General features: G+C 45.3%; 1 protein-coding gene across 4 annotated transcripts in view; it reads left to right on the forward strand.

Moving 5' to 3' along the window:
* The window catches only part of TASOR (transcription activation suppressor), an 89,553-nt gene that overhangs the window by 43,655 nt on the left and 19,212 nt on the right, over positions 1–26,686 (forward strand). For 2 of the 4 annotated variants that reach the window (XM_069736686.1, XM_069736688.1), the window contains 3 exons: positions 2,395–2,798; positions 10,041–10,164; positions 25,137–25,196. In XM_069736686.1, the coding sequence (XP_069592787.1) occupies positions 2,395–2,798; positions 10,041–10,164; positions 25,137–25,196 (588 nt within the window). The remainder of the gene's footprint in view (positions 1–2,394; positions 2,799–10,040; positions 10,165–25,136; positions 25,197–26,686) is intronic. The other 2 variants (XM_069736687.1, XM_069736689.1) reach the window with 1 other exon arrangement.

The following is a 26,686-nucleotide window of genomic DNA, read 5'->3' on the forward strand; positions in this document are numbered from 1 at the left end:
GGGCTCTCAATGGGATCATAGTTAAAAAAATAAATAAATAAATAAATAAATGTAAAAAATAATTTAAAAAAACCTATATAAAAGTGTGGAAGCTGAATGGCACTGTTTTTGCCAACGCAAAGGTATGTGATGCCGCCAAAAACCATATTCAGACGAAATCTTCACACCCATGCAACTTTCTCCTACGCCTGGGGGACACAGGACCATGGGTGTTATGCTGCTGCCACTAGGAGGACACTAAGTTAACACAGAAAGATTAACTCCTCCTCTGCATTATACACCCCATGACTGGCCAGGATTCAAACCAGTTCTTGCTTAGTGTCTGTAGGAGGCACTTGGGTCTGTTTTCAGACCCCAACTTTCTTATTTTAATTTTAAAATTTTATTTTTCTGTAAATTTTTATTTTTTACTTAACGGAGTGAAGGGGGCGACGGGTTCCTTTTTATAGGGTCCGCTCTCCCCCGAACCATCAACAGGCGAGCACGATGAGTATACCTCCCTGTCCCTCTCCTGCGACGTCTGGGGCACGCCCAACTTTTCTGGGGCGACGGTTCCTGTTATGGCTCGATCTCCCCCTAATCCCCCCCCCGCAAGACGGCGAGCACATAGAGCCCGACTCTCATGTTCCTCTCTGGGGCCCGACACCTGAGACAAGGCCCACATCTGATGGCGTCACTGCAGCCCCACGACAAAAGCCCCCCTTGGGGGACAGAGTAGATGTATTAGGGGCCTCTCCATCCCCCGTCCAGGGTGCATGGATTGAGCGCGTACCCTCCGTGACACTGTGAGTACATACCCTCCCCACGCTCCCATCGGCGGCAGAGGTGCGGTCCGGGTCCCAGGGGAGACGTGCCGGCGGCCGGGTGTCAGCTGGGGTCAGCAGCGCTTTGTCGCGGTCGCCGCCACGCATTGCCGGCAGGGCCCAGAAATTTAGTCCCTGGCTTTTCAGCCGGACTAGGCCACAGTGTGCAGATCCGCCCACGGCCGTAACTCCGCTACCTACGAATATGATCGACTGGTGGCTGGCTAATGTACTCTCCAAAGATTATGCTAATGAAGTACAAGTTACTTTTTTTTGCATCCTTCTGGTCCATGCCCATCTTTCGTATATCTAAGAAAATCCGACATAATAAAACTAAACAAAAATCAGATATTAACTCAGATGGACCCAAACAACATAACAGGCTGTACATACTCTGACACGAAAGGAAACGGCCATTGTAAGTGTCTGTGGAACAAGATTAAATCTCGCCCAGTGGAAGGTGCAAATTGATGATAAAAGCTCAGTTTAAAGACTTACTATTAATTGTTCAGACTAGTTCATTTTGTTTTATTTTAAAGCTTGATGGTTTAACTACTATACTATTTAGAAACTTGAAAAAGGACATGTTTAGTGTCTTAGTTAAAAAAAAATAAATTGCTACATGTATATTTAAATATTTAAAATTGCGTCTTTAGTATTAAACATATGATTAGGATGAGACTGTACTTAGAAAATTACAGTTAAAAATATGATCCCAAGGAGAGCCCAACTTGAATTGTACAAATGTAACCAAGAACTCAACACGTGCCTTTTTTGAAAATTTTATACATATTGTTTTTCCAAAATTGTTCTTCAAAATTTTTGAATTTGACTCCTCAAAAACAAAATTTCAACTAACATAATCTTGTGACATATCAAATTAAAGCCTTTACCGTCCTTAACAAAAACAATGCTTCTCCCATCTTTCTTATTTCTAACCCGAGATGCTAAAAAAAAATGTAACCTCGTACAAGGTCAAAATTCTGACTTTTTCAAAACTTAGAAAAATGTCAAAAATTAATGAAAATAAAAATGCAAAACTTTTTTTTGTAATTCACTAAAGTAGCACTTAAAAGAAAAACAAAATAAAAATCCGAACACATCAGATAAAAAAATATTCAGATTTGGATCACTTGACATGGAATGACTCTATGGTAATTGAATGGTGTCATTCAAAAGTGCATCTCGTCCTGCAAAAAACAAGCCCTAATACGGCTATGTTGGCGGAAAAATAAAAAAGGCATAGTTCTTGAAAGGAGGGGAGGAAAACAAACTAAAATAAAAAGCAAAACGGAATATGGCCTGTGGGTGGTGGAGTTAAAGTTGTACCTTACCCAATTCTCAAATCCTAGTGCTCCATCTTCATTAGTTCTTATTTGCATGTCCGATATATGGGAGTTGCATTTTACCATAATAATCCAATAGTCCAGTACCATGTTATTCAGGTCCAGTAAGACTAAACCACCACCACCTCACTTACAACCACCCCCCTCGTCGCCCCCACTCCTACGTCTGCATTGTGATGTAATGACATGCACCAATAACATACTGTTCTGAAATATACTGATAGGAAATGTTTTGTTTTATAAAGGTGATGACGCAGTAGATTCAGCACATTGTGTTTCCACTTTGATATCTGAGCTTGGTGGACAAGATACAGATCTAAGAGAGGAGAACTCTGAAATGGAGGCTGATCCGACACCACTTGAAAACTACAATGAACTGCTTGAAGCGACTTTAAAATCGAATTTATTAGAATCTATTAGCAAATTGTTTTCGGTCTCCGGGCAATTACAAGCTACACATGAAGAGATCGATAAAATGGAGTTTTCATTGCCATCAGACTCTATTAATACTGAACTTTACGAGCAAAGCACTTATGTACAGGAACAAAATGTAGATCTAACACCTGTGATAGCTCCTCCTGAAGATGATGACTATGGCGAGAAAGACGTGGTGAATGATGACTTATCGGTAAATGAGGAAATTATCCAGGTAATAACACTACTAATAATATAATTGTATTTGTTACCTGCTTTTACATAAGGCTACTTTCACACATCAGGTTTTGGCCGTCAGGCTAAATCTGGCCAATGTTGAAAAAAAAAGGATCCGTTGCAAATTGTGAAAAACTGATGCGATGGATCCGTTTTTCCGCCGGATCCAAGTTTGTGGATCTGCCGACTATTTTGGATGAGAGCGAGAAGTGGATCTGCCTGCTATTTTGGATGAGAGAGATGTGGATCTGCCGGCTATTTTGGATGAGCGAGAACGAGAGAGATTTGGATCTGCCGGTTATTTTGGATGAGAGCGATTTGGATTTGCCAGCTATTTTGGATGAGAGAGAGAGAATTTGGATCTGCCGGCTATTTTGGATGAGAGAGAGACTTGGATTTGCCAGCTATTTTGGATGAGAGAGAGAATTTGGATCTGCCAGCTATTTTGGATGAGAGAGAGAGAGAGAATTTGGATCTGCCGGCTATTTTGGATGAGAGAGAGATTTGGGTCTACCGGCTATTTTGAATGAGAGAGATTTGGATCTGCCAGCTATTTTGGATGAGAGCGAGAGAGATGTGGATCTGCTGGCTATTTTGGATGAGAGCGATTTGGATTTGCCAGCTATTTTGGATGAGAGAGAGAGAATTTGGATCTGCCGGCTATTTTGGATGAGAGAGAGATTTGGATCTACCGGCTATTTTGGATGAGAGAGATTTGGATTTGCCAGCTATTTTTGGATGAGAGAGATGTGATTTAAAAAAAAAAAAGAATCCATCACCTGATTTCATAATTTGACCTCACGTTTCACTAGTTTTTTGCCGGATCCGTCGCTGTCCATTTTTTCGACGGACAGAAAAATATGTTCCTATGTCTGTTTTCTCTGGCGGCTGGAAAACGGATTTTCGACGGATCCAGCGAAAAACTGATGAAACGTGAGTCCATCCGTCGCAATCCAGTGCTAATACAAGTCTATGAGAAAAAAACTGATCCGGCGGCAACTTTTGCCGGATTTGTTTTTTTTCAAAATTCACCGGACTGTGCCTGACAGCAAAAACCTGATGTGTGAAAGTAGCCTAAGAAAAGATTGCATTTATGTTGGCTATAAACTTTCCCCATTAAAGGGGGTGGTCTGGAATACAAATTAATTTTCACGTTAAATGCTTATCTATTTAGTACCATAATATAATCTATTTCTAATATACTTTAATAAAAAATTCCCTATCCTTCCCTAGCTACACAACTGGTTTGTTTTGTTTTTTTTGTTTTTTTTTTTTATAAACTTCCTTCTTGATGACTCTTCGTTTGAAAATCCCAGTCTGCATGCTAGGTTAGTCAAACGACGCGTCCTCGGGGACAGAGGCTGCAATCACTGTTGCAGCTCCTGTTCCCTCCCTGAAACGAAGCATCATCGGTGACTTTTGCTTCAAAGGCTGGGCTAATCCTTGCAATGTCACTGTGTCATGTGCACAATGACAGTTCGCTCTCTCGCGGTCTCAGATCAGTATTAACGAGCTGGCAACAGAGCAGTGGGTCAGTGCGCGTTGTCAGATGAATACCCTGCTTACAGAGATCAGCGCCACCCCCGCAGACCCTGCGGTGTCCGCTCTGGACAGGTTGTCTCTTCCTGTCACTGCAGTCTCTAGCGGATCACAGAACTCACCGGCAGTACCTACCAACATGGGCCGTAAGAGATCCAGGCAGGAGTGTCGTTCTAGGTCCTCTTTCCGCTCCATCTCTCCCCCCGGTCTCTCCCGGCGGTCTGCCTCTACCCGATCCTCTTCTCCGGAGTCAGGCAAGGATGTTTCGGACACCCTACCAGAGGATAACCTGGACCTGTATTCTGACCAGGCCTGTAATATGAGAGATGTGGTCCAGAGCATCATAGTGGCAGTCTACCAGACCTTTAAAATTAAAGATACCTCTACGGAACCTGCAGAACAGGCGGTTTTGTTTAGACGGTCAAAACCAGCTCCAAAGGCCTTTGCCACACACAGAAAATTTGAGGAGGTACTCGCCAGGGAAAGGGAGAAACCGACCAGATGCTTCCAAAGAGGGAAGCGCCTCGGCATCCTATATCCCTGAGCTCACAGTGAACTGGACCGCTTCTCCACTGTGGACCCTCCAGTTTCCAGATTGTCCACTAACACGGTCATCCCGCTTACAAATGGAGCATCCCTCAAGGACTCCAGTGATATTATGATAGAATCTTTCGCAAAGTCTGCCTTTGAAATGGCCGCTTCTACATTGTGCCCAGCCTTTGCCACTACCTGGGTGTCAAAGTCCATAGCTGCATGGGCTAAACAACTCTGTCGGGGCATTCTTGCTGGAGGTCGAGCAGAGGAATTGGCCAACCTCGTGGACCAGATTTCTCATGCAGGGAAGTATATGGTATCTGCCTCCCTGGATGCCTCTTCATGCACGCCTCAGATGTCCAGCAATATTGCGGCCATCCAATGGACTATTTGGCTTAAGGCCTGGCAGGCTGACTTATCTTCAAAAAAGTGCCTTACCAACTTGCCTTTCCAGGGTTCCTGTCTGGCTTCAAGTTGGACCCAATTATTAAGGAGGCCACTAGAGGGACGAGCTCTCTTCTCCCTCAGTCCAAACCTCGCCGGCCGTCTCTGAAGCGTCAGTTTTGGCACTTTTGCCGTTTCTCTGCGATGAAGGATTTTTCCCGCCAACAAAGGCCACAGGCTTGCCAGGATAGAAAAAGGGCTTCCTTTAAACTAGAGGTCTCAAGCTGCATTCCTCAAGGGCCGCAAACAGGTCATGTTTTCAGGATTTCCTTGTATTGTACAGGTGATAATTTAATCACCTGCGCAGATAATGATTCTAGCACCTAGTGCAATGCTAAGGAAATCTTGGAAACACTCACGGTTTGTGGCCCTCAAGGAATGCAGTTTGAGACCCCTGCTTTAACCCCACCCCCTCCTGGCATCCCCGTATGCGCAGTGTAGATCAGCCAGGCCTAGACCTGGCAGATCTTCTGCATCACTCGTCTCAAGATCTCCTCAGTGGAGGACGCATGGATCAAGGAGGTGGTAGCCTCCAGATACAAAATATTTCATTTTGCGGCCCCGGAATCGATTCTTCAAATCCCGTTCTCCAAGAGATGCTTTTCTGGTTCTGGGTTTCTTTGCATCCATTGCCTCTCTTCTCAGTTCAGAGGTCAATGATCACATCCCAGACCGGGAACATTTCACAGGTTTTTATTCGAACATATTTGTGGTTCCGAAAAAGGCACCACATAAAAGGACAGCACGGTTCGACCCATCCTGGATCTAAAGTTACCGAACAAAGTGAAAAGGATCCGACTGCGACATTTTAGGATAGAGTCCCTTCATTCAGTAATTGCTTCCATGGAGGCGCAGGAGTTCCTGTGCTCCATAAACATCCAGGACGCCTATCTCCATGTCCCTATCTTCTCAAGGCATCAGAGATTCCTGCGTTTTGTGTTGCAGCAGGACCATTTTCAGTTTGTCGCCCTGCCGTTTGGGCTGGCAACGTTCCCAGGGTTTTCACAAAAGTCATGGCAGGGTTAATGGCCAATCTGCGGATCAGAGGCCTAGTGCTCTGTCCTTTTCTCGGGCCCAGGAAAGTCTGTCCATTGTTCTCGACACCCTGTCCCATTTCGGATGGCTAGTCAACAGGGCAGAGTCTTGCCTTGTTCTGACTCAGCGCCTCGTTTTTCTCTGCATGCTGTTCAACACTCGCCAGTCAAGGATTTTTCTTCCCAAAGAGAAGAGAGCAAACCTCCAGCAGGGGGTTCATTCTCTGCAGGTCCCTCGGCTTCCAACTTTCCAGCCATGACGGTCCTGGGAAGGTTGGTGGCAGCGTCGGAAGCAATTCCTTTTGCGTGATTCCATTCAAGACCACTTCAGAAGGCCATCCTTCCAGTGGAATAAGTCTGTTCTCTCTCTGGATCGCCCAATTCGGCTCTCTTCCCGAGTCAAACTATCTCTCAATTGGTGGCTGTCTTCCCCTCTCCTCTGCCACGGTCGGTCCTTTCTTGCTGGCAGGTGGTGATGACAAATGCCAGCCTTCTTGGCTGGGGACCGTACTTTCACTACCTGACTGTCCAGGGACAGTGGTCAGCAGAGAAATCCTCTTGTCGATCAATATCCTCGAGATAAGGGCCAATCTTCTTTCCCTCCATCACATCCCGCCTGTCTTTTTTTTTTTCTCCCTTCCATTTTGGCTTTTCTCCAGGTGGATCTTGACGCTGGTCTTGTGCTTAGTTCGCTAAAGAGCCAGATGTGAGCTCTTTCGATTCTCTTCCAGAAAAATTTGTCCTCCTGTTCTCAGGTCAGAACTTTGCTTCAAGGGGTAGCGCATGCACCTCTCCTGTACTGGACACCCGTTGACCCCTGGGACCTCAATCTAGTCCCGGAGGACCTTAGGAGTTCTCCCTTTGAACCTCTCTGAAAGGTCTCTGTCCTTTCTTTCTTGGAAGGTGGCATTTCTTGTGGCCATCACCTCCATTAGGTGCGTTTTGGAATTGGTGGCTCTTTCCTGTCGCCCTCCTTTCTTGGTTCTTCACCAGAACAAGGTGGTTTTGCGGCCTCTTCCTTTCATCCTTCCTAAGGTGGTGTCCGCTTTTCACCTAAATGAGGATATTGTCCTCCCTTCCTTTTGTCCTGCTTCGACTCATCCTCTGGAGCGTTCACTGAACAGGTTAGACCTGGTCAGGGCGGTTCGGGTCTATCTGGCTAGGTCCGTCCCCTTTAGGAAGACACTTTGTCATTCCGGAGGGTGCGCGAAGAGGCTTGCTGGCCTCCAAGGCTACGATTGCTTGCTGGATCAAAACGGCAATTTTGGTGGCTTACCGGTTCAAGAACAGTGCCTCCCCCTGGGATTAAAGCTCACTACCTCAGCAGTGGGCGCCTCCTAGCAGGAAAACCATAGGGCATCCGCACTGCAACTTTGCAAAGCGGCAACCTGATCTTCCATTTACACGTTCGCCAAATTTTATAGGGTCCATACCTATACATTTGGCGGACGCCAGCCTAGGTCGAAGGATCTTGTAAGCAACAGTGGTGAGTTCTCCGACCTGAACGGATTTTCTGCTGCTCCCTCCCCATGGACTGCTTTGGGACGTCCCATGGTTCCTGTGTCCCCCAATGAAGCAATAGAGAAACAGGATTTTTGGTTGCTTACCGCAAAATCTGTTTCTCGGAGCCTTCATTGGGGGGCACAACACCCTCCCAAGTTTATCAGCTCTTTTTACTGTTTTTGTTACTGTTAGAGAGAAAACAAGACAACTCAATCTTGTTGCTTCTTCTACTGCTTTCTCACTAACTTATTAACCTAGTGTCAGTCGGTGGCGTGTACACTGCAAAGGACGAGCTAACTTTTTTGTGCAGTGTTAGCCTCCTAATAGCAGCAGCATACACCCATGGTTCCTGTGTCCCCAAATGAAGGCTCCGAGAAACAGATTGTACGGTAAGCAAACATGTCTAGGCTATTTTTTATTTGTGGTGAAAAAACAGGATTTTAATTGGTGTCTATGAACTCGTAATGAGCTGGAGAGTCATGACAGATCAGTTTTAGAATTTGGTGAACATTGTCAAAAAAATACTAAAAAACCGTTGTGGAATGGCACTTTTTTTGGCAATTTCACCGCACTTGGAAATTTTTTTCCATTTTTAAGTACACGACATGGTAAAACCAATGGTGGTGTTCAAAAGTACAACTCGTCCTGCAAAAAACAAGCCCTCACATGGCCATATTGATAGAAAAATAAAAAAAGTTACGGCTCTGAGAAGGGGACAAACTCAAAAACGAAAAAGGGCAAGGTCTCTAAGGGGTTAAAAGCTACTTAAGATCGAGACTGCGCTGTAGGCTAGTCGGACAGGCGTGTCTCCGGCACCTTCTCATTGCCTACTGCCCTGGATTAACAGGTCCCTGCCTACAACATGGACCTTATTCTAGCAGTGAGGACACCCTCCAAGTTAAGGATGAGCCGGCCTCTTACCCAGAATGTAGTTTCCTTTTGGTGGCACAGCCGGCATCAAGTCTATTTTCAACCACAAAGACCGATGATTATCTTGCCAAGGAATAGAAACACCTGGAAAGGTACATTCCTGCCTATAAGTGGTTTGAGGTACTTTTTAGGTCCTCAACTATATTCAGGTCTCCCACCACTCGAATCATCTTCGTGGGTGGGGTGACGTCGTCTTTTCTTCAGAAAGAATTGGCTGGCTCACAAGGATGATTCCGGTGTCAAGGAGGTAGCATCTTATGGTTACAAGATAGCATTCATGCCCTTGCCTCCATCTTCGAGAATGTACTCTTTGCCAGTTTCAGATTCCACTAAAGCATTACATTGTTTCGCTAGAACAAGCCAGTGGATCATCACATCAGTCTTCTTAATGGAGCCGCAGAGACCTCCTTTAGTGGTTGACATCCTCTGTTCAGCTCTATTGCAGGTCTTTTCAGTAGAAGGTAATAATGACTGATACCAGTATATCTGGCTGGGGAGCAGTGTTCAACCATGACACCACTCTCCCACTTGTCCTTCCTTTTTAGTGACCTCCCTCTTGGAGATCAGACAAGTGACTCAAAGACAATGGCCTATTTGACCCCTCAGGGTGACACCAGGAGCCTGTCAGCCACAAGTTAAATCACCAGGTTTCTTCTTCTGGCAGAACTTCACATCTTGTTTTCTGTTGTCCACATTCCTGCTATGGAAATTAGAATCTTAATCTTTTTTGGTTAAGAAACCCCGGATCCAGATACATCTCCCAGAGGTCTTTAGGTCACTTTTTGGACAGTCTTTTCCCTTACCCTTCTATCCCATGTATTCAAGCTGGTGAAGTCATTTTTTGCAATCCTGTCTGGCCTCACTAGACTTGGCACTCCAACCTCCTCCGGTTGTTCACAGATGCTCCATTGCCCCTTCCTCTTTGTTACCATCCTGACTTTCTTTCACATGGTCCTTTTTCAGAACCTAGGAGGGAGGTGGGAGAGTTGCACTCCTATTGCTGAGCACTAAACTGAAACTGAGCACTAAACTGAAACTGAGCTTCTTAATGCCTAAGGACAGGGTATAGCCCACTTGGCAGAGCTAACATGTTTTTTTCCCGTTTAGTATCTAACCTTCCAGTGGCCTGTACTTGCGGTCTTTTGTCCCATCATGTATTAATCGAGAAAGGAACTTAAAGTACAGAAATCCTATTTTTCCTAATATACCGTAATACATTTTTTTTTTAACTTATTTTGTTTTCAATTTATTTTTAGGGGCCATATTCGGGATATGCCAGTCCTTGTCCGAGCACACCAACAGAAGAACTTTACTCGCAACAGAATTCTGCTTCAGGCAATATAGATTCTGAAATGCATTGGAAACTGATTCCAATCACAGGTAGTTTATCTGCATATTTTGAACTTTGTGTTTGCATGTGTGTTTGGCGAACGGCTTTCTAGAGCATTCACAGTAGACAACATATATAACAACAAATTAAATCAAAGTTTGTTTGCAGTAACAGGCAGGTAATTGCTACCTATCTTCCCATTGTGCCGTTTGCTGCTGGAGCAGAGCATTCACCGGCTTTTCAGCTGCCTCTACTGATGTTGTCAATAGAGTGGCGGCTTTTCCTCCCTGCTCTGTTGACTGAGCGTGACGTCCAAGTTCATTCTTATTCAAAGTCTGCATCCCAAGTCAGGCAGCGGCAATATGACCTATTGTTAAAATACAGTTTTTACTTTATTTTTTTTTTATTTTTTAATGTCTAAACTTTCCATGTCTTTCTTTAGCCTTTTCTACTTCGCCACATTGGGGGACACAGAACCATGGGTGTTATGCTGCTGTCGCTAGGAGGCTGACACTAAGTTGAGACAAAAAGTTAGCTCCTCCCCTGCAGTACATACCCTCATGCTGGCTTCCAGAAACCCAGTTCAAGCTTAGTGCCCGTAGGAGGCACACTGGGTCTGCTATTCAGACCAGAACTTTTTTTTTTCTACCTTATTTGGATTTTTTACTATTTAACCTTTCTACCCGGACGAAGGGGTGACAGAACCTTTCAAGGCTCCGATCTCCCTGAACCAACAGGCGAGCACGGAGAGTGTCGCCTCTCCGTATCCTCTACTGCGACGTGGGATGCCACTGCCTGAGCTGATTCTAGGGGCAACGGGCCCTTTCAAGGGCACCGATTTCTCCCCCCCCCCCATTTCCCTTATCAGAGGAGCACTGGAGTGTCACCTCCACGTATCCTCTTCTGCAGCCAGGCCTATTGCCAGACATCTCGCCCTGCCCACCAGGTCTTACCCTTGGATGTTCAGAGGCACTATACATTGTGGCGTCCGTGCAGCCCCCCACTGCATCACCACTGAAAAGAGCGGATGATGGAAGGAGGTGAACGGTTCCTCTCCACCCCCCTTTCAAGGGGATGGTGGATGGAGGCTTCCCCAATCCTGCACTGTCCTTTCTACCTCGGGCACAGCTCTAACCTGCGGCATCTTCCATCCCCTTCATATTGGGGTAAGTGCCACCCGGGAGGGGTCGTTTTCTGGCAGGCATAGGAGGGCTCCATAGCGGCAGGGCTCCGCGGTTCTTTTTTGGCGGTCCGCGGGTGCGCGCCGGCCGCAGCCAGAAATTTAGTCCCCGGCTTCGGCCTTTGTGTAGGCCGCATCCCAATAGGCCCCGCCCACCGCTCGCATCATTCCGGCGGCTCCGCCCACAGATCTGGCGCTTCTCGCTCTATGCGAGACTACCCCCCAAATCTCTGCAGCAATTTTTTCCTGCATAGCGCAGCTTTTTCAGCCGCCTTTATTCTACACGTGTCAAGCCCTGGACGCCGGTCTTCTCCCCTACTCAGCGCGCCGCCTCATCTTATTGCGGGACACAGGACCTGGGTAAGGAGACTGCACTAGGTGCTTTCCTGCAGCTTTACCCCTCATAGCTTCCACTAACAGCGGTTTTTTCTTATATTGGCGTACATCATGTCGCAGTCAAGGGCTAAAAAGGCTACAAAGGTGCATACCACCTGCATGTCTATTGCTCCAGTCCCTGACAGCAAGCAGCTTGGATGGTATCTGAGTCATTCTATCTTCGGCATTGAATCCTGCATGTATCTATATATGTTAGTCATCCTATTATGCCTTTGTTTGTGTTTATAGATATTTAACTCACTTTTGCATGTCCTTACTCAGAGAGATCACATAACTGTTTCAAAGTGCTTTATGATCCATGTAGACCTGGACATTTGTTTATCTGATCACTACATTTATTGTGTCCTGTTGTCTCAACTGAGTTAGATTGATTGCTAACGAGCTTTAACACAAAAAAAAAAAAAAAAAAAAAAAGAGATCGAAGGGCTAGCCTTCTATAAATGTAGATGTAGCTTGGGGATGCATTCGTGCAGGGGTGCATTCGTGCACTGTTATTCGTGTATTTTTATTCAAAGTACTTTTTTTTCTAAGTACTCGGCAGTTATAACATGGCAGTTAGACAGGGCAGGGGACAGGTAAGACAATCTAAATCTAATCCATATTCACTTGAAACAGCACAAATACTCACCATATTTATTTGTATATCTATATTCTGGCTGCTGCATTCATTCACATTCACCGCCCTCGCATTAACTCTCTACACTCCATCCATATCGGCCCCTCTGTCCTTGCCTCTCCTATGTATAGCACTCATGCTCTATTCACATTGCTTAACAGCACAGATCCATTCAGTCCCAACATCCAACACAAGAGACGCTCTCACAAATCACTTAACCATCTGCTCACTCTTTCGATCCTCCTTCTCCTAGTCGCTGGAGACATATCTCCAAACCCCGGCCCCCCATGTTATAGCCAGTCAAACCTCCCAATTGCTACACCCAGAAACCCCTCTAACCTTATTAATATTCCCTGCATGCCTGCTGTCTCTTTCAATTGTGCCCTTTGGAATTCTCGCTCTGTGTGTAATAAACTCTCCTTCATTCATGACTTCTTCCTTTCTAATTCTCTTAATCTCCTGGCTCTTACTGAAACCTGGATCCAGCAGTCAGACACCACCGCTGCTGCTGCTCTTTCATATGGTGGACTACACTTTTCTCATACCCCAAGATCAGACAACAGAGCAGGTGGAGGCGTTGGTCTGCTCCTTTCACCCAAATGTACTTTCCAAGTTATCCCCCAAGTACCCTCACTTGTCTTCCCTTCCTTTGAGGTCCATGTGGTCAGACTCTACGTCCCCTTCTCCATGCGAGTGGCGGTGGTGTATCGTCCTCCCGGCCCCTCTCATCAGTTCCTGGATCACTTTGCCACCTGGCTTCCACACTTTCTCTCCTGTGACACCCCCACCCTTATCATGGGTGATTTCAACATCCCCATTGCCTCTCCACTCTCCCCATCTGCTTCTCACCTTTTATCTCTATCCTCCTCTTTTGGCCTCTCGCAGCATACTAACTCTCCAACACATGAAGATGGAAACTCCCTTGACTTGGTCTTCTCCCGACTTTGCTCAGTGGATGACTTCACAAACTCCCCTCTCCCGCTCTCTGACCACAACCTTCTTTCATTCTCTATCAAGAACTGCCATCCCGCTCAGGTCACCCCCACTTTCCACACCTATAGAAACATACAGGCCATTAACACCCAGAAACTTATGAAGAACTTGCAGTCCTCATTGGCCCCTATTTCCTCCATCTCATGTCCTGATTCTGCATTGAAGCATTACAATGAAACCCTGCAAAGTGCTCTGGATGAAGCTGCTCCTCCTATACATAAAACAACTCGGCACAGACGGCAACAACCGTGGCACACGCTGCAAACACGTTTCCTGCAGCGGTGCTCCAGGTGCGCAGAACGTCTGTGGAGAAAATCTAATCTACCCGAAGATTTCATCCATTATAAGTTCATGCTAAAGACATACAATTCTGCCCTTCACCTCTCCAAACAAACCTACTTCAACACCCTCATCACCTCCCTGTCCAATAACCCTAAACGTCTCTTTGACACGTTCCAGTCCCTACTCAACCCAAGAGAGCAGGCCCCAACCACGGATCTCCGTGCTGACGATCTGGCCAATTACTTCAAAGAAAAAATTGACCACATTCGACAGGAAATCATCTCCCAATCTCTTCATACCATGCACTGTCCTCCCTCCCCCACTGCATCTAGTTCACTCTCTGACTTTGAAGCAGTTACAGAAGAAGAAGTAAGCAGGCTCCTTGCATCTTCTCGCCCGACCACTTGCACCAGTGACCCCATTCCGTCACATCTCCTCCAGTCCCTTTCCCCGGCTATCACCTCTCACCTAACAAAAATATTCAACCTTTCCCTCACTTCCGGTATTTTTCCCTCCTCATTTAAGCATGCCATCATACATCCATTACTTAAAAAACCATCCCTCGATCAAAACTGTGCCGCTAATTATAGACCTGTCTCTAATCTTCCCTTCATCTCTAAACTCCTCGAACGCCTGGTCAACTCCCGTCTTACCCGCTATCTCTCAGATAACTCTCTTCTCGACCCTCTTCAATCTGGCTTCCGCTCTTTACACTCTACTGAAACTGCCCTCATTAAAGTCTCTAATGACCTACTAACAGCTAAATCTAATGGTCACTACTCCATGCTAATTCTCTTGGATCTCTCTGCAGCATTCGACACTGTGGATCATCAGCTCCTCCTCACTATGCTCCGCTCCATCGGCCTCAAGGACACCGTTCTCTCCTGGTTCTCCTCCTATCTCTCTGACCGATCCTTCACTGTATGTTTTGCTGGTTCCTCCTCCTCTCACCTTCCCCTTACTGTTGGGGTTCCTCAAGGATCAGTCCTAGGCCCCCTACTCTTCTCGTTGTATACTGCCCCTATTGGACAAACAATCAGTAGATTTGGTTTCCAGTACCATCTCTATGCTGACGACACCCAATTATACACTTCTGCTCCCGATATCACACCGACCTTTTTAGAAAACACCAGTGATTGTCTTACCGCTGTCTCTAACATCATGTCCTCCCTCTATCTGAAACTAAACCTGTCAAAAACTGAACTCCTCGTGTTCTCTCCCTCTACTAACCTACCTTTGCCTGACATTGCCATCTCCGTGTGCGGTTCCACCATTACTCCAAAGCAACATGCCCGCTGCCTTGGGGTCATCCTTGATTCTGACCTTTCATTCACCCCCTACATCCGATCACTGGCTCGCTCTTCTTACCTGCATCTCAAAAACATTTCTAGAATTCGCCCTTTTCTTACTTTCGACTCTGCAAAAACTCTGACTGTTTCACTTATTCATTCTCGTCTGGACTATTGTAACTCTCTACTAATCGGTCTCCCTCTTGCAAACTCTCCCCGCTCCAATCTGTCCTGAATGCTGCAGCCAGGATCATATTCCTCACCAACCGTTACACCGATGCCTCTACCCTGTGCCAGTCATTACACTGGCTACCCATCCACTCCAGAATCCAGTACAAAACTACTACCCTCATCCACAAAGCACTCCATGGCTCAGCACCACCCTACATCTCCTCCCTGGTATCAGTCTACCACCCTACCCGTGCCCTCCGCTCCGCTAATGACCACAGGTTAGCATCCTCAATAATCAGAACCTCCCACTCCCGTCTCCAAGACTTTACACGTGCTGCGCCGATTCTTTGGAATGCACTACCTAGGTTAATACGATTAATCCCCAATCCCCACAGTTTTAAGCGTGCCCTAAAAACTCATTTGTTCAGACTGGCCTACCGCCTCAATGCATTAACCTAACGATCCCTGTGTGGCCTATTTATAATTAAAAAAAAAAAAAAAAGGTTCCTCGCATCATGTTCTCATACACTTTATGCAGTATTAGCCCTCTGTGTCTGTACTGCTACATACTTAGGCAGGTAACTGGTTCATGCAGCTTTACATGAACACCTGAGCCTTACACTATAGCTGGTCCGAATAACTAAAGCAATTGTTACCATCCACCTCTCGTGTCTCCCCTTTTCCCCATAGTTTGTAAGCTTGCGAGCAGGGCCCTCACTCCTCCTGGTATCTGTTTTGAACTGTATTTCTGTTATGCTGTAATGTCTATTGTCTGTACAAGTCCCCTCTATAATTTGTAAAGCGCTGCGGAATATGTTGGCGCTATATAAATAAAATTATTATTATTATTATTATTATTATACCACCTCTTTCACTGCGTGTACCACCTGCCAGGCTCCTCTCCCCGGCCTCAAAGCTCTCCTCTCTGCCCAGCCTGTGATGCCCAATGTGCCCAGGAGCCCTCCGCCGCTACCAACCCCAGTGTATGTAGCCCCCCTGAGTGGGCCGCGTCACTGTCACAATCCATGGCTTCGCTGGCCAAAGCGATTGAATCCCTTCATGACCCCCCGCTCCGGGGAGCGGGGCTCTCGTTTACCTGGGTTAAGAGACCCCTCCCTTACAGGGGAATCATCGGCCAGCAGGGGTCGCTCTCACCTGAAGGAGGTATGGACATCCAAAAAACGGATCCGCACTACCTCTCCTGAGCATTCACCACGTCATTCAGCCTCTGGTAGCTCCACTTCTCGTTCACCCTCTCCAGGGGTTCACAGCGATCATGAGTATGAGTCTGAGGTGTCCTTGGACCCGGATTCTCTGGAGTTTCAATCGACTGTGGATTCCCTCATTGAAGCTGTCAATCATGCGCTAAAGGTTGATGATGACCCTAATTCGGCTCCGGATCATGCGGTATCTTTTACAAGAACCAAGCAATCCCATAGGGTGTTTGCCTCTCATCCGGATTTCTTAAATATAGTCTGGCGACACAGGGAGCGACCGGATAAGCGCTTTACGGGTAAAAAGGCCCTGGGATTGAAGTATCCCTTTTCTGCAGATCTTGTCAAAGATTGGATGGAAACTCCAACAGTAGATCCTCCGGTATCGCGTTTGGCTACCAAAACGCTTTTATCTGTACCTGATGGGGTTTCAATTAAAAATCCCACAGAATGCCAGATAGATTCCCTGGCTCACTCAGTATATGAAGCCTCAGGTTCCTCTTTATCCCCTTCCTTCGTGGCCGCATGGGTCGCAAAAGCAATGGTTTTCTGGGCAGATACCCTTGCGAAATCTATTCAGGACCAGGCTCTTCCATCTGAGACGGCGGATCTCGCCAAACAAATCGCTATGGCTGGAGACTATGTGATGTATGCGTCTTTAGACGCAGCAGACTGTGCGGCAGTTGCTGCCTCAAACGCCGTCACCAGGAGAGCATTATGGCTTAGAGAGTGGCGCACGGATTCCTCTTCTAGAAAGTCTCTGATTTCTCTGCCTTTTCAGAGCGGGCGTCTGTTTGGAAAAAAATTAGACCAGCTTATTTCAGATGCTACAGGAGGGAAAAGCAAATTCCTCCCGCAGCACAGGCCTAAAACTGCTTTTCAGCATCAGCAACATTTTCACTTTCGGTCCTTTCGCAGTAGCCCATTCTGGTCCTCCTCCACGGCCTCGTCCAGATCAGAACAATCTCCACGTACAGACAGAGATCCTCGGCCCTCATACAGGCCGAATCAGTCCTGGCGAGGTAAGCCTATGCAACCCAGAACCAGGGGATCCAGACCCTCCAGATTTCCTTCACAATGACTCGGGGAGTCTTCCGGTCGACACCACCAGAGTAGGCGGACGCCTGCTTCTCTTTCAACATGTCTGGCTTTCCGTCATCCACGACGAATGGGTAAGGGACCTGGTGTCTTCTGGTTACAAAATAGATTTCTCCGCCTCCCCTCCGGCACGGTTTTTTCCCTCTCGTCTCCCAGGTTCAGGAGCTCAGTCTCACGCACTTCACCGCACCATCGAATCTCTCCACCAAAATGGAGTCATTGTTCCGATTCCAGAACACGAGAGATTCAAAGGTTTTTACTCAAACCTCTTCGTCGTTCCAAAAAAGGACGGAACGGTGCGCCCTATTTTGGACCTAAAGCTCCTAAACAAGCATGTAAAGGTCCGGCACTTCATGATGGAATCCCTGCGGTCAGTCATTTCCTCATTGGAGAGAGGAGAGTTTCTAGCATCAATAGACCTCAAAGATGCTTAACTCCATATCCCAGTCTTCCTGCCACATCAAAGGTTACTGCGTTTTGCCATCCAGGAGGACCATTTTCAATTCACGGCCTTACCACCGCACCCAGGGTATTCACAAAGGTCATAGCGGCGGTCATGGCCATTCTTCACTCCCGAGGAGTGGTCGTGTTGCCATACTTAGGACGGACCTTTGATCAGGAGGTCATCTATCACGCCTGCGAAGCAAGTGTCCGCATTACCTTAGATACCCTTTGACGCTTGGGCTGACTGATCAACTTGGACAAGTCTTCCCCCGTTCCAGCCCGACGGATCGCCTTCCTAGGCATGATCCTGGACATGTCCCAAGGGCTGGTCCTGCTTCCTCGGTCCAAGGCCCAAGCGCTTCAGCAGGGAACCCGGACGCTTTGTCGTCCCTCTCCTCATTCCATTCGGTTTGCCATGAGGATCCTGGGAAAAATGGTGGCCGCAATGGAAGCGGTTCCCTTCGCTCAACTGCATCTTCGCCCCTTACACAGGCTCTGCTGGACAACTGGGACAGGAGTCCCTTATCCCTCGATCGGCCATGCCCTCTTCCCCCGCGGATCAGGCAAGCGCTCAAATGGTGGACTTTGGAATCATCCCTCAACCAGGGGAGGTCCTTTCTCCCAACCCACTGGCTGGTGGTGACTACTGATGCCAGCCTCTTTGGTTGGGGAGCGGTATTTCGCCACCACACTGCCCAGGGGCGTTGGACCATTCAGGAGACTTCCGATAAACATCTTGGAGATTCGAGCGATCAGACTTGCCCTGAAACTTTTCCACTTCCTCCTCGCGGGTCACCCAATTCGGATTCAATCAGACAACGTCACAGCTGTTGCATACATAAACCATCAGGGGGGGACCCGCAGCAGAGCAGCGATGCGGGAGGTCTCCCACATTCTCCGTTGGGCCGAGGAGAACTGCTCCATTTCCGCAGTGCACATTCCAGGCATCGAGAACTGGGCAGCGGACTTTCTCAGCCGTCAGGGTCTCACCTCGGGAAAGTGGAAACTCCATCCGGAGGTCTTCCAGCAGATTTGCATTCGCTGGGGGACTCTGGACGTGGATCTGATGGCGTCCAGATTTAACGCAAAAGTTCCCAACTTCATAGCACGTTCTCGGGAACCCCAGGCCATTGGAATGGACGCGCTGATATCCCCATGGCACCGGTTCCACTTTCTGTACATGTTTCCTCCGCTTCCTTTACTACCAAAGATAATCCGGAAAATCAAGTTGGAAAGGGTTTCTTTGATCCTAGTCGCCCCGGATTGGCCTCGTCGCTTGTGGTACGCGGAGCTCGTTCAACTCGTAGCCGACGTTCCCTGGCGGTTACCAAACCGCCCAGATCTGCTTCGCCAAGGGCCGATCTACCACCAGAGCTCAGGGGCCCTACGTTTAACGGCTTGGCTGTTGAAACTTGGATCCTAACTCAAGCTGGTTTCTCCCAGCAAGTCATAGCCACCATAAGCGCTCGCAAGACGTCTTCCGCTCGCATCTATCACCGAACCTGGAAAGCCTTCTCGTGGTGCAGGCTCCGTGGATGCCCTCCTCCTCTTTTCAATTCCCTCCATTCTGGAATTTCTCCAGTCCGGCTTGGATTCCGGTCTGGCACTCAGCTCTCTCAAGTGTCAGATCTCGGCATTATCCGTGTTGTTCCACCGCAAGATTGCAAGTCAGGACTTTCGTTCAGGGGGTTTTCCATGTCGTACCCCCCATAGAATGCGGTTAGAGACTTGAGATCTCAATTTGGTCCTGGGTGTCCTTCAGGAGCCCCCTTTTGAACCTCTGCAGGATGTCTCGCTGATTGTTCTCTCCTGGAAGGTCGCCTTCCTTGTGGCAATAACCTCTCAGGCGAGTCTGAGTTGGCCCCACTGTCCTGCCTTGCGCCCTTCCTTTCCTTCCACCAGGACAAGGTAGTCCTACGTCCACCTCCGTCCTTTCTTCCCAAGGTGGTTGCATCCTTCCACCTTAATGAAGATATCGTTCTTCCCTCCTTCTGCCCGCAGCCAAGACATAGGATTGAAAAAGCCCTTCACACCTTGGAAGTGGTGAGGGCCCTCAGGAGGTACATTTCTAGGACTGCCCCTTTCCGCAAATCGTACTCCCTCTTTGTGCTCCCGGAGGGTCACAGAAAAGGTTTAGCCGCTTCTAAAGCCACGATAGCCAGATGGAGTCGATCAGCTATTCAAGAATCTTATCGGGTCAGGGGCAGACCTATCCCGGCGGGGATTAGGGCACACTCAACTCGGTCAGTGGGTGCTTCCTGGGCCATTTGGCACCAGGCGTCGGCAGAGCAGGTTTGCAAGGCCGCAACATGGTCCAGCCTGCATACTTTCACGAAGTACTTCACACTCAATCTTCTGCGGAGGCGGCACTTGGCAGACATATTCCGCAGGTGGCCATTGAGCATTTATAGTCAGTTGGTACAGTTATTTGGTTGTATTGTTCCCCACCCAGGGGGACTGCTTTGGGACGTCCCATGGTTCTGTGTCCCCCAATGTGGCAAAGGAGAAATAGGGATTTTTGTGTACTCGCCGTAAAATCCTTTTCTCCGAGCCACTCATTGGGGGACACAGCACCCACCCTGTTAGCCTTATGGCTTGTTTCTTTTTAGGTTCTTGACTTGCTCTGATATGTTGTACTTTAATATTATGTAAGATGTTGTTAATGATCTCCTACTGCTTTTACATTGAACTGGGTCTCTGGAAGCCAGCATGAGGGTGTATACTGCAGGGGAGGAGCTAACTTTTTTTGTCTCCACTTCGTGTCAACCTCCTAGCGACAGCAGCATAACACCCATGGTTCTGTGTCCCCCAATGAGTGGCTCTGAGAAAAGGATTTTAAGGCGAGTATACAAAAATCCCTATTTCCCACCTCATGATGTACTATGACATCAAGGTGCAGGTGTATTGGCAACTGTGTTAATTAGCCAACATCTGACTAGCTGCTGTTAACCCTTTAAATGCTGCTGTCAATCACTGGCACAAGGATGGTGGGAAGTCTGTTTTGACACCCACCGTGTCTATTGGAAGAGGAGGGAAAAAAATGACAAAAAAAAACTAAATGGTGTTATTTAACCCCTTAATGACCGGCAATACGTCTTTTAACTGATCTGAGATATAAGAGAATAGCATCACCATACAGGTGACAATCCAGCAGCTGTCGGCTGTACACTATAGCTGACAACTTGCTGTATCAGCCACGATCAGTGTTTGCATCATCCATAACTGTTTAACCTCTTAGATGCTGCTGTCAATAGTGACTACATCATTATAAATGGTTAACAGATCTCAATTGGTGCCCTCAAATCATGATTTTATGGTTCTGATGTTTGCGATGGCAATTCACGACCAAATAGCGGCCTTAGAGTCTGACGGCTGTTGTAACCTGTTCAGAAGTTAGAGGCATTTAGGTGGTAAAAATACACATTTTCATTTGTCATGCCACTTTGTATTATTTCCTGAAAAGCACCTGAAGGGTTAATAAACTACCTGACGGCAGTTTTCAATATGTCAGGGGGTGCTGTTTTTAAAATGGTAGAACTTTTGGGGGTTTCGCAATATATAGGACTCCTAAAGGCACTTCAAACCTGGATAAGTCCCTAAAAAAAAAAAAAATTTTGTCAATTTCCTTGAAAAAAATGAGAAGTCACTGCTACATTTTTAAACATCCTAAAATGCTAACAAAATAAAATAACATATTACAAATGGTGCTGATGTAAAGCCGACATGTGGGAAATATTATTAATGTTTGTGTAGTATGACTATCTGGATTAAAGGGATAATCACTCAAAGTTTGAAAATTGCTATTTTGTTACATTTTTCTCAAATTTCTGATATTTTTTGAGGTATCGTTTCACCTTATGGAGAAGTCCTCTTTTTCTCAGAAGAGGCAATTTGCACCATAAGGAGAAACGATACCCCTTAGACCCCAGTCCAGAGCCTCTCACCTATCCAAATTAGTTCTCATGCTTCACACTGATGAGGGCCAACAGCCCGAAACACCGTGTCTGCGAATTGAGATACTAATTTGGCTTTTATCCTAAGTCATATTGCACGACTCATTAAAGAGTTGATTGTGACTTGTAGGATCGCTACTTCCAACAGGTGGCGCTATAGAGTTTAAGTCCTCTCTTTCTCAGAAGAGGCAATTTGCATATAATATTTTTTGATAAACACAACATGTTGACCTAAATTTACCATTATCATAAAGTATAATGTGTCACGAAAAAATATTCTCAAAATCACTGGGATTTGTTGAAGCGTTCCAGAGTTATTACCACATAAAGTGACACTGGTCAGATTTCAAAAATTTGGTTCCGTCACTAAGGGGTTAAAAATAAGATCTTCTAGTTTTTACTCTTTTGCAGGGCCCTATAGTAGTCTGACACTTCCTCATCTGTAAAGATCACTACGTGTCAGCAGTCATCTCATTATTATTATCCCAGACATCTGGAGGCAAATTACACAGCATCCCACTGCTGACAAAACCTAATGCTGACTGCTCATAATCTTCTCTCCTCTACACAGTGACCTCTGCTCAGGCACAGGTCTTCCCATTAAAGTCAATGAGCCATCGTCATTCTTCAGCTTTCTTTTCCTGTGGCTGCTGCAAGTTTCTAAATTGCCATTAAGGGCAGAGCAGCAGCTAAGGCAAGATGGCACCCTGAAGGTTGTGCCTGTAGTAATGGGTTTATGTACCTTTTCTGTTAGCCACATTCTCGAAGCTTGCAGTGTATGGGCTTTTAGACTTTAAGAAGTTGTCCGCTACTTGGACAACTTGTCATTCCCCCCGCTTGGCCCCGTAAAATAATAAAGCTTATACTCGCCTCCCGTGCTGGCGCCATTCCCACGGTGTCGGCACTCATCTTCTGTGATGTTGTGACACATGACGTCAGTCCACAAATATCGCCGGTGTCACTGTCCCCGCGTCCTGACGAGTTGAGCATGAAGAGGAAGTCCAAGATCAGCTGCAGCCCGGACTTCCTCTTCATGTTCGATTTGTCTGAAGGAGAGGACAGGGATGCCAGCATGGATTGGTCACCGGCGTCACGTGTCCTAACAACGTCACGGGCGCCCCAGGAGAGCAAGTGCCTGCACTGAGGGAACGGTGCCGGTTCGGGAAGTGAGTATGATCTTATTTTATGGGGGCCAAACATTTTGATCAAGAAGTGGTTGTCCTAGTAGTGGACAACCCCTTTTAAGAAATTACTTTTCTGATTGTATGTGAATAGGATTTGACAGAATGCATCTTGTTGCTATTGTAAAAGTATGGCTGAAAGATGAAATATTTCAAATGCAAAATCATTTTTTCCATTCAATTGACATGTTGTTAGTATAGTTTCACGTGTGTACCTTGAAAACTACCATAACAAATTACTTCTGTCTACTTATAAATTTGTAGACTTTTCTGTTCAAAGTACCTTTTTGTGGTATTCTCAATACAACTACTGTTGTACGCCACAAATTGTTTAATAATGGTGCAAAATCTGTGACTGTAAAGTAAAAAGCTACAGATGTACAATGTAATTGCCATGTTTACGCTTATACAACTCAATGGGTTGCACAGAATTGTAACACAGCTATGTTCTTGATATCTAAAACCTTACACTATATTTTCTATGCCCACGGTCCCCAACCTATAATTTTTGTGAACCACATTCAACTTGTTAAAGGGATTTCCTCATCTTGCTCTTCAGGAGCAGGTTTCTCCCTGCCTCCCAGTTTCCTGCTTTCCAGGACACAGATTGTCACAAAACCTGTCAGATTTCCTAGTGCCAGCAAAGTGAATGAGAATCCTGAAGTCTCGTGCAAAAATTGATTCCTTTTTCCCTGCAGATTTAAATCAGCAGAATGTCAATTATTTCAGCATTCTTTCTGCTGATTTCACCCATACTGAGTGGGGAAAAATCTGCAATAAAAACACATGTAAAAAGAGTCTTTTTTTACGCAGCGGTTTTCTGCTGCAAATACTTAACGTGTGCACATACCCTTATAAGTGTTTAAATGTCTGAGATGTGTATGCCACCTTACGGTGAACACTGTTGTCCAATAGCAAGCCACACATCGAGAGGTGTGGGAGGAGGTCAAAAAGCTAAAAGAACTTTTTTTTCCTTGATATGTCACAATATGACACTTTGGCCCAGAAAACCCAATTCCAAACTATTGTTTTTTATTAAAGTTTTTTTTTTCCCAGGAGATATGTATTCATATGGAGCCATGACTTCTAGAGAATGAGTTTGCCTGGAATATTAGGATATATACAGCTCTAGCAAAAATTAAGAAGACCACTGCAAAATGTTCAGTTTGTCTGATTTTTCTCTTCATAGGTATATTTTTGAGTAAAATGTAAATTATTCTTTTATTTTTTATTTAACTACTGAAGTGACATGTCTCCGAATTTCCAAGCAATAAATTTAGTATTTTTTTTTTACAAAGAAAAATGGTCAAAATTAAAAAAAATAAATAAAACTAAAAAAATAAAAATAACCAGTGCTTTCAGACCTCAAATAATGCAAATAAAACAAGTTCATAATCATTTAGAAGCAACAATACTAATGTTTTAACCCAGGAAGAGTTCAGAAATCAATATTTTGTGGAATAACCATGATTTTGAATGAATCACAGCCTTCATGCGTCTTGGCACGCTTTCCACCAGTCTTCCACACTGCTCCTTGCACAAAAATTTAAGCAATTCTTCTTTGTTTGATGACTTGTGACCATCCATCATCCTCTTGATTACATTCCAGGGGTTGCAATGGGGTTCAGGTCTGGAGATTGGGCTGCCCATGACAAGGTTTTTATGTGGTGGTCTCTTAATTTTTTTCCAGAGCTGTATGATGTAACTTCTTTGTGGTTTGTGTTTTTCTTGTGCGGTCACTTTTTAGCTGCATGTATATGTTAATAATATCCAACACTTCTAGGAAAGTGGACATTTCCTTTCCCTATCTTCTCACTACTTTGTTTATACAAGTCTGAGTTCTGAATCTGCGGCTTCTAATACATGGACCCAAAAAATATTTTTTGGGGGAGTTTGAATTTTCTATGCAGATCTGCTTGTTTTCTGATTGCTCCTTCAGGGAAAAACCAGTTCAAGTTAATAAAATCTTAGTACTTTGCTATTTCTGCTATTGTAGAAAATATTAGGAGGTTGCTGTTGTATAATACATCAAAGTTTTTGTGTGTACCTGTATTATTTAGCATCGCCATCAACCATTCTACCACCCCATCAACCGATTATAAATTGTCGTAGTTGGGTTGCCAAACTCCTGTTAATAACCTATTGGATTCTATAGACTAGATCCTAGATAAGAATCCATGATTTCTAACTACTGGTTTCCCCCAGGAGAGGAAGGAAGAATACCTGAGGATCATATTGGAAATCTTAGAGATGAAAAACAACAAGGTGAGGAGAGGAATGTGTGTGCCATTCAAATTAAAGTTATGTATTAAGCCTTGTTGTAAATGTAGCTTATGTGGAAGCCCTTTTTGTACTTGGCTCTTCCTTACTACTTGAGGTCCAGCTGTCTGGTATTGCAGAATTTCTACTAAAGAAAAATATCTGAATTATGTAACCATTTAGGAGGTTGATCTAGTATTAACGTAACGCTGTGTGGTTGAATAATTGTTGCTCGTTAGCTTTTGAGGTCAGGGGATTACAGTACAGAGAAAGCATTGATGCATTTTAGATTTCAAGATGTTCGAATAAAATGGGTGGGGTGGAAATTAGGTCGGTATGTGAGTTGGTGATGACTTTAAACATATGTGAGTATTGACAGGAGAGCATGGGCTTCGATTGCTAAGACTTCTTTGTAGGTGACCATCTTGTTGTCTTATGGCTGCATGTATGAATGGAGTGGCCACACTTGCAGTCGTTTTTAAATCTTTTGGTCAGACGGTCACAATCCTCACTGAAATAGGAAAAAAAAACCTTAATCTTTATCACTAAAAATCATTTCATCTGCATGAACATTACACATTTTTATTTTTGTGTGTGAAACTTTACTCATTACTTAACAGCGAAGGTAAAATGGTTTACTTTTAATTAAAGTAAAAATGTCAGCATGTACTGCAGCGCATACATTGGAGATACAGAATTTGAGCTGCTGTACCCCCCAACAGGTGATGTTTCAGGTTGTCTTATTACCTATGGCAAGTTCTGAGACCTTGACAGGAATTGTTACTGTTCTACAAATTTTCAAAAGTTGTCATGATTCATTTCTTAATGATTTTAACCTCGTGAATTCAAATCTGACAATGGAAACTTAGTTGTCTCTTGTTTGTGATGTCAAGTATTTTTTTTTCCCTTCTACTGCTACATATAATTAATGCATAAAAGCTTCAGTACTTTCAAGCATTCATATTTTTGCAAATATAAAGATACAGAATATGTGAAGCCTTTTTTATATTTATTTAGAAGAAACTTAGGAAAAATTTAAAATAACTAAAACATGTCAAAAGACTATTGCATATTATACACAGTTACAGAAATTGCACTACAAAACTTGGTTCTCGTTCAGTGACTACTTTTTTTTTTTTACTTGTCTCTTGTACTCCTGCATCGGAACATCTCTTAAATTTGGGCAGCAGTAATCTGCAAGCATCGTTGGATTCCATTTTCCTTGATATCTTTTCTCCATAGCCACAATATCTTGGTGAAATCTCTCACCGTGCTCGTCGCTCACTGCTCCGCAGTTTGATGGGGAAAAAAGTCTAGGTGTGCATGTAGGAAATGAATCCGTCAAGACATTATGTTTTGATGAGGTTTTTCACCAACTCTTCATAGTTATCTGCTCTTGAGTTTACCAAAAAATAGTTACCACTTATGCAAATGCTACCCATGCAGCTTTTTCCTTGCCCTGCAACAAACTCACTCCTCAACTTGAAGACGCTTAC

This window comes from Ranitomeya imitator, chromosome 8, assembly GCF_032444005.1.
Source record: "Ranitomeya imitator isolate aRanImi1 chromosome 8, aRanImi1.pri, whole genome shotgun sequence".
In the NCBI taxonomy this organism is placed as follows: domain Eukaryota; kingdom Metazoa; phylum Chordata; class Amphibia; order Anura; family Dendrobatidae; genus Ranitomeya; species Ranitomeya imitator.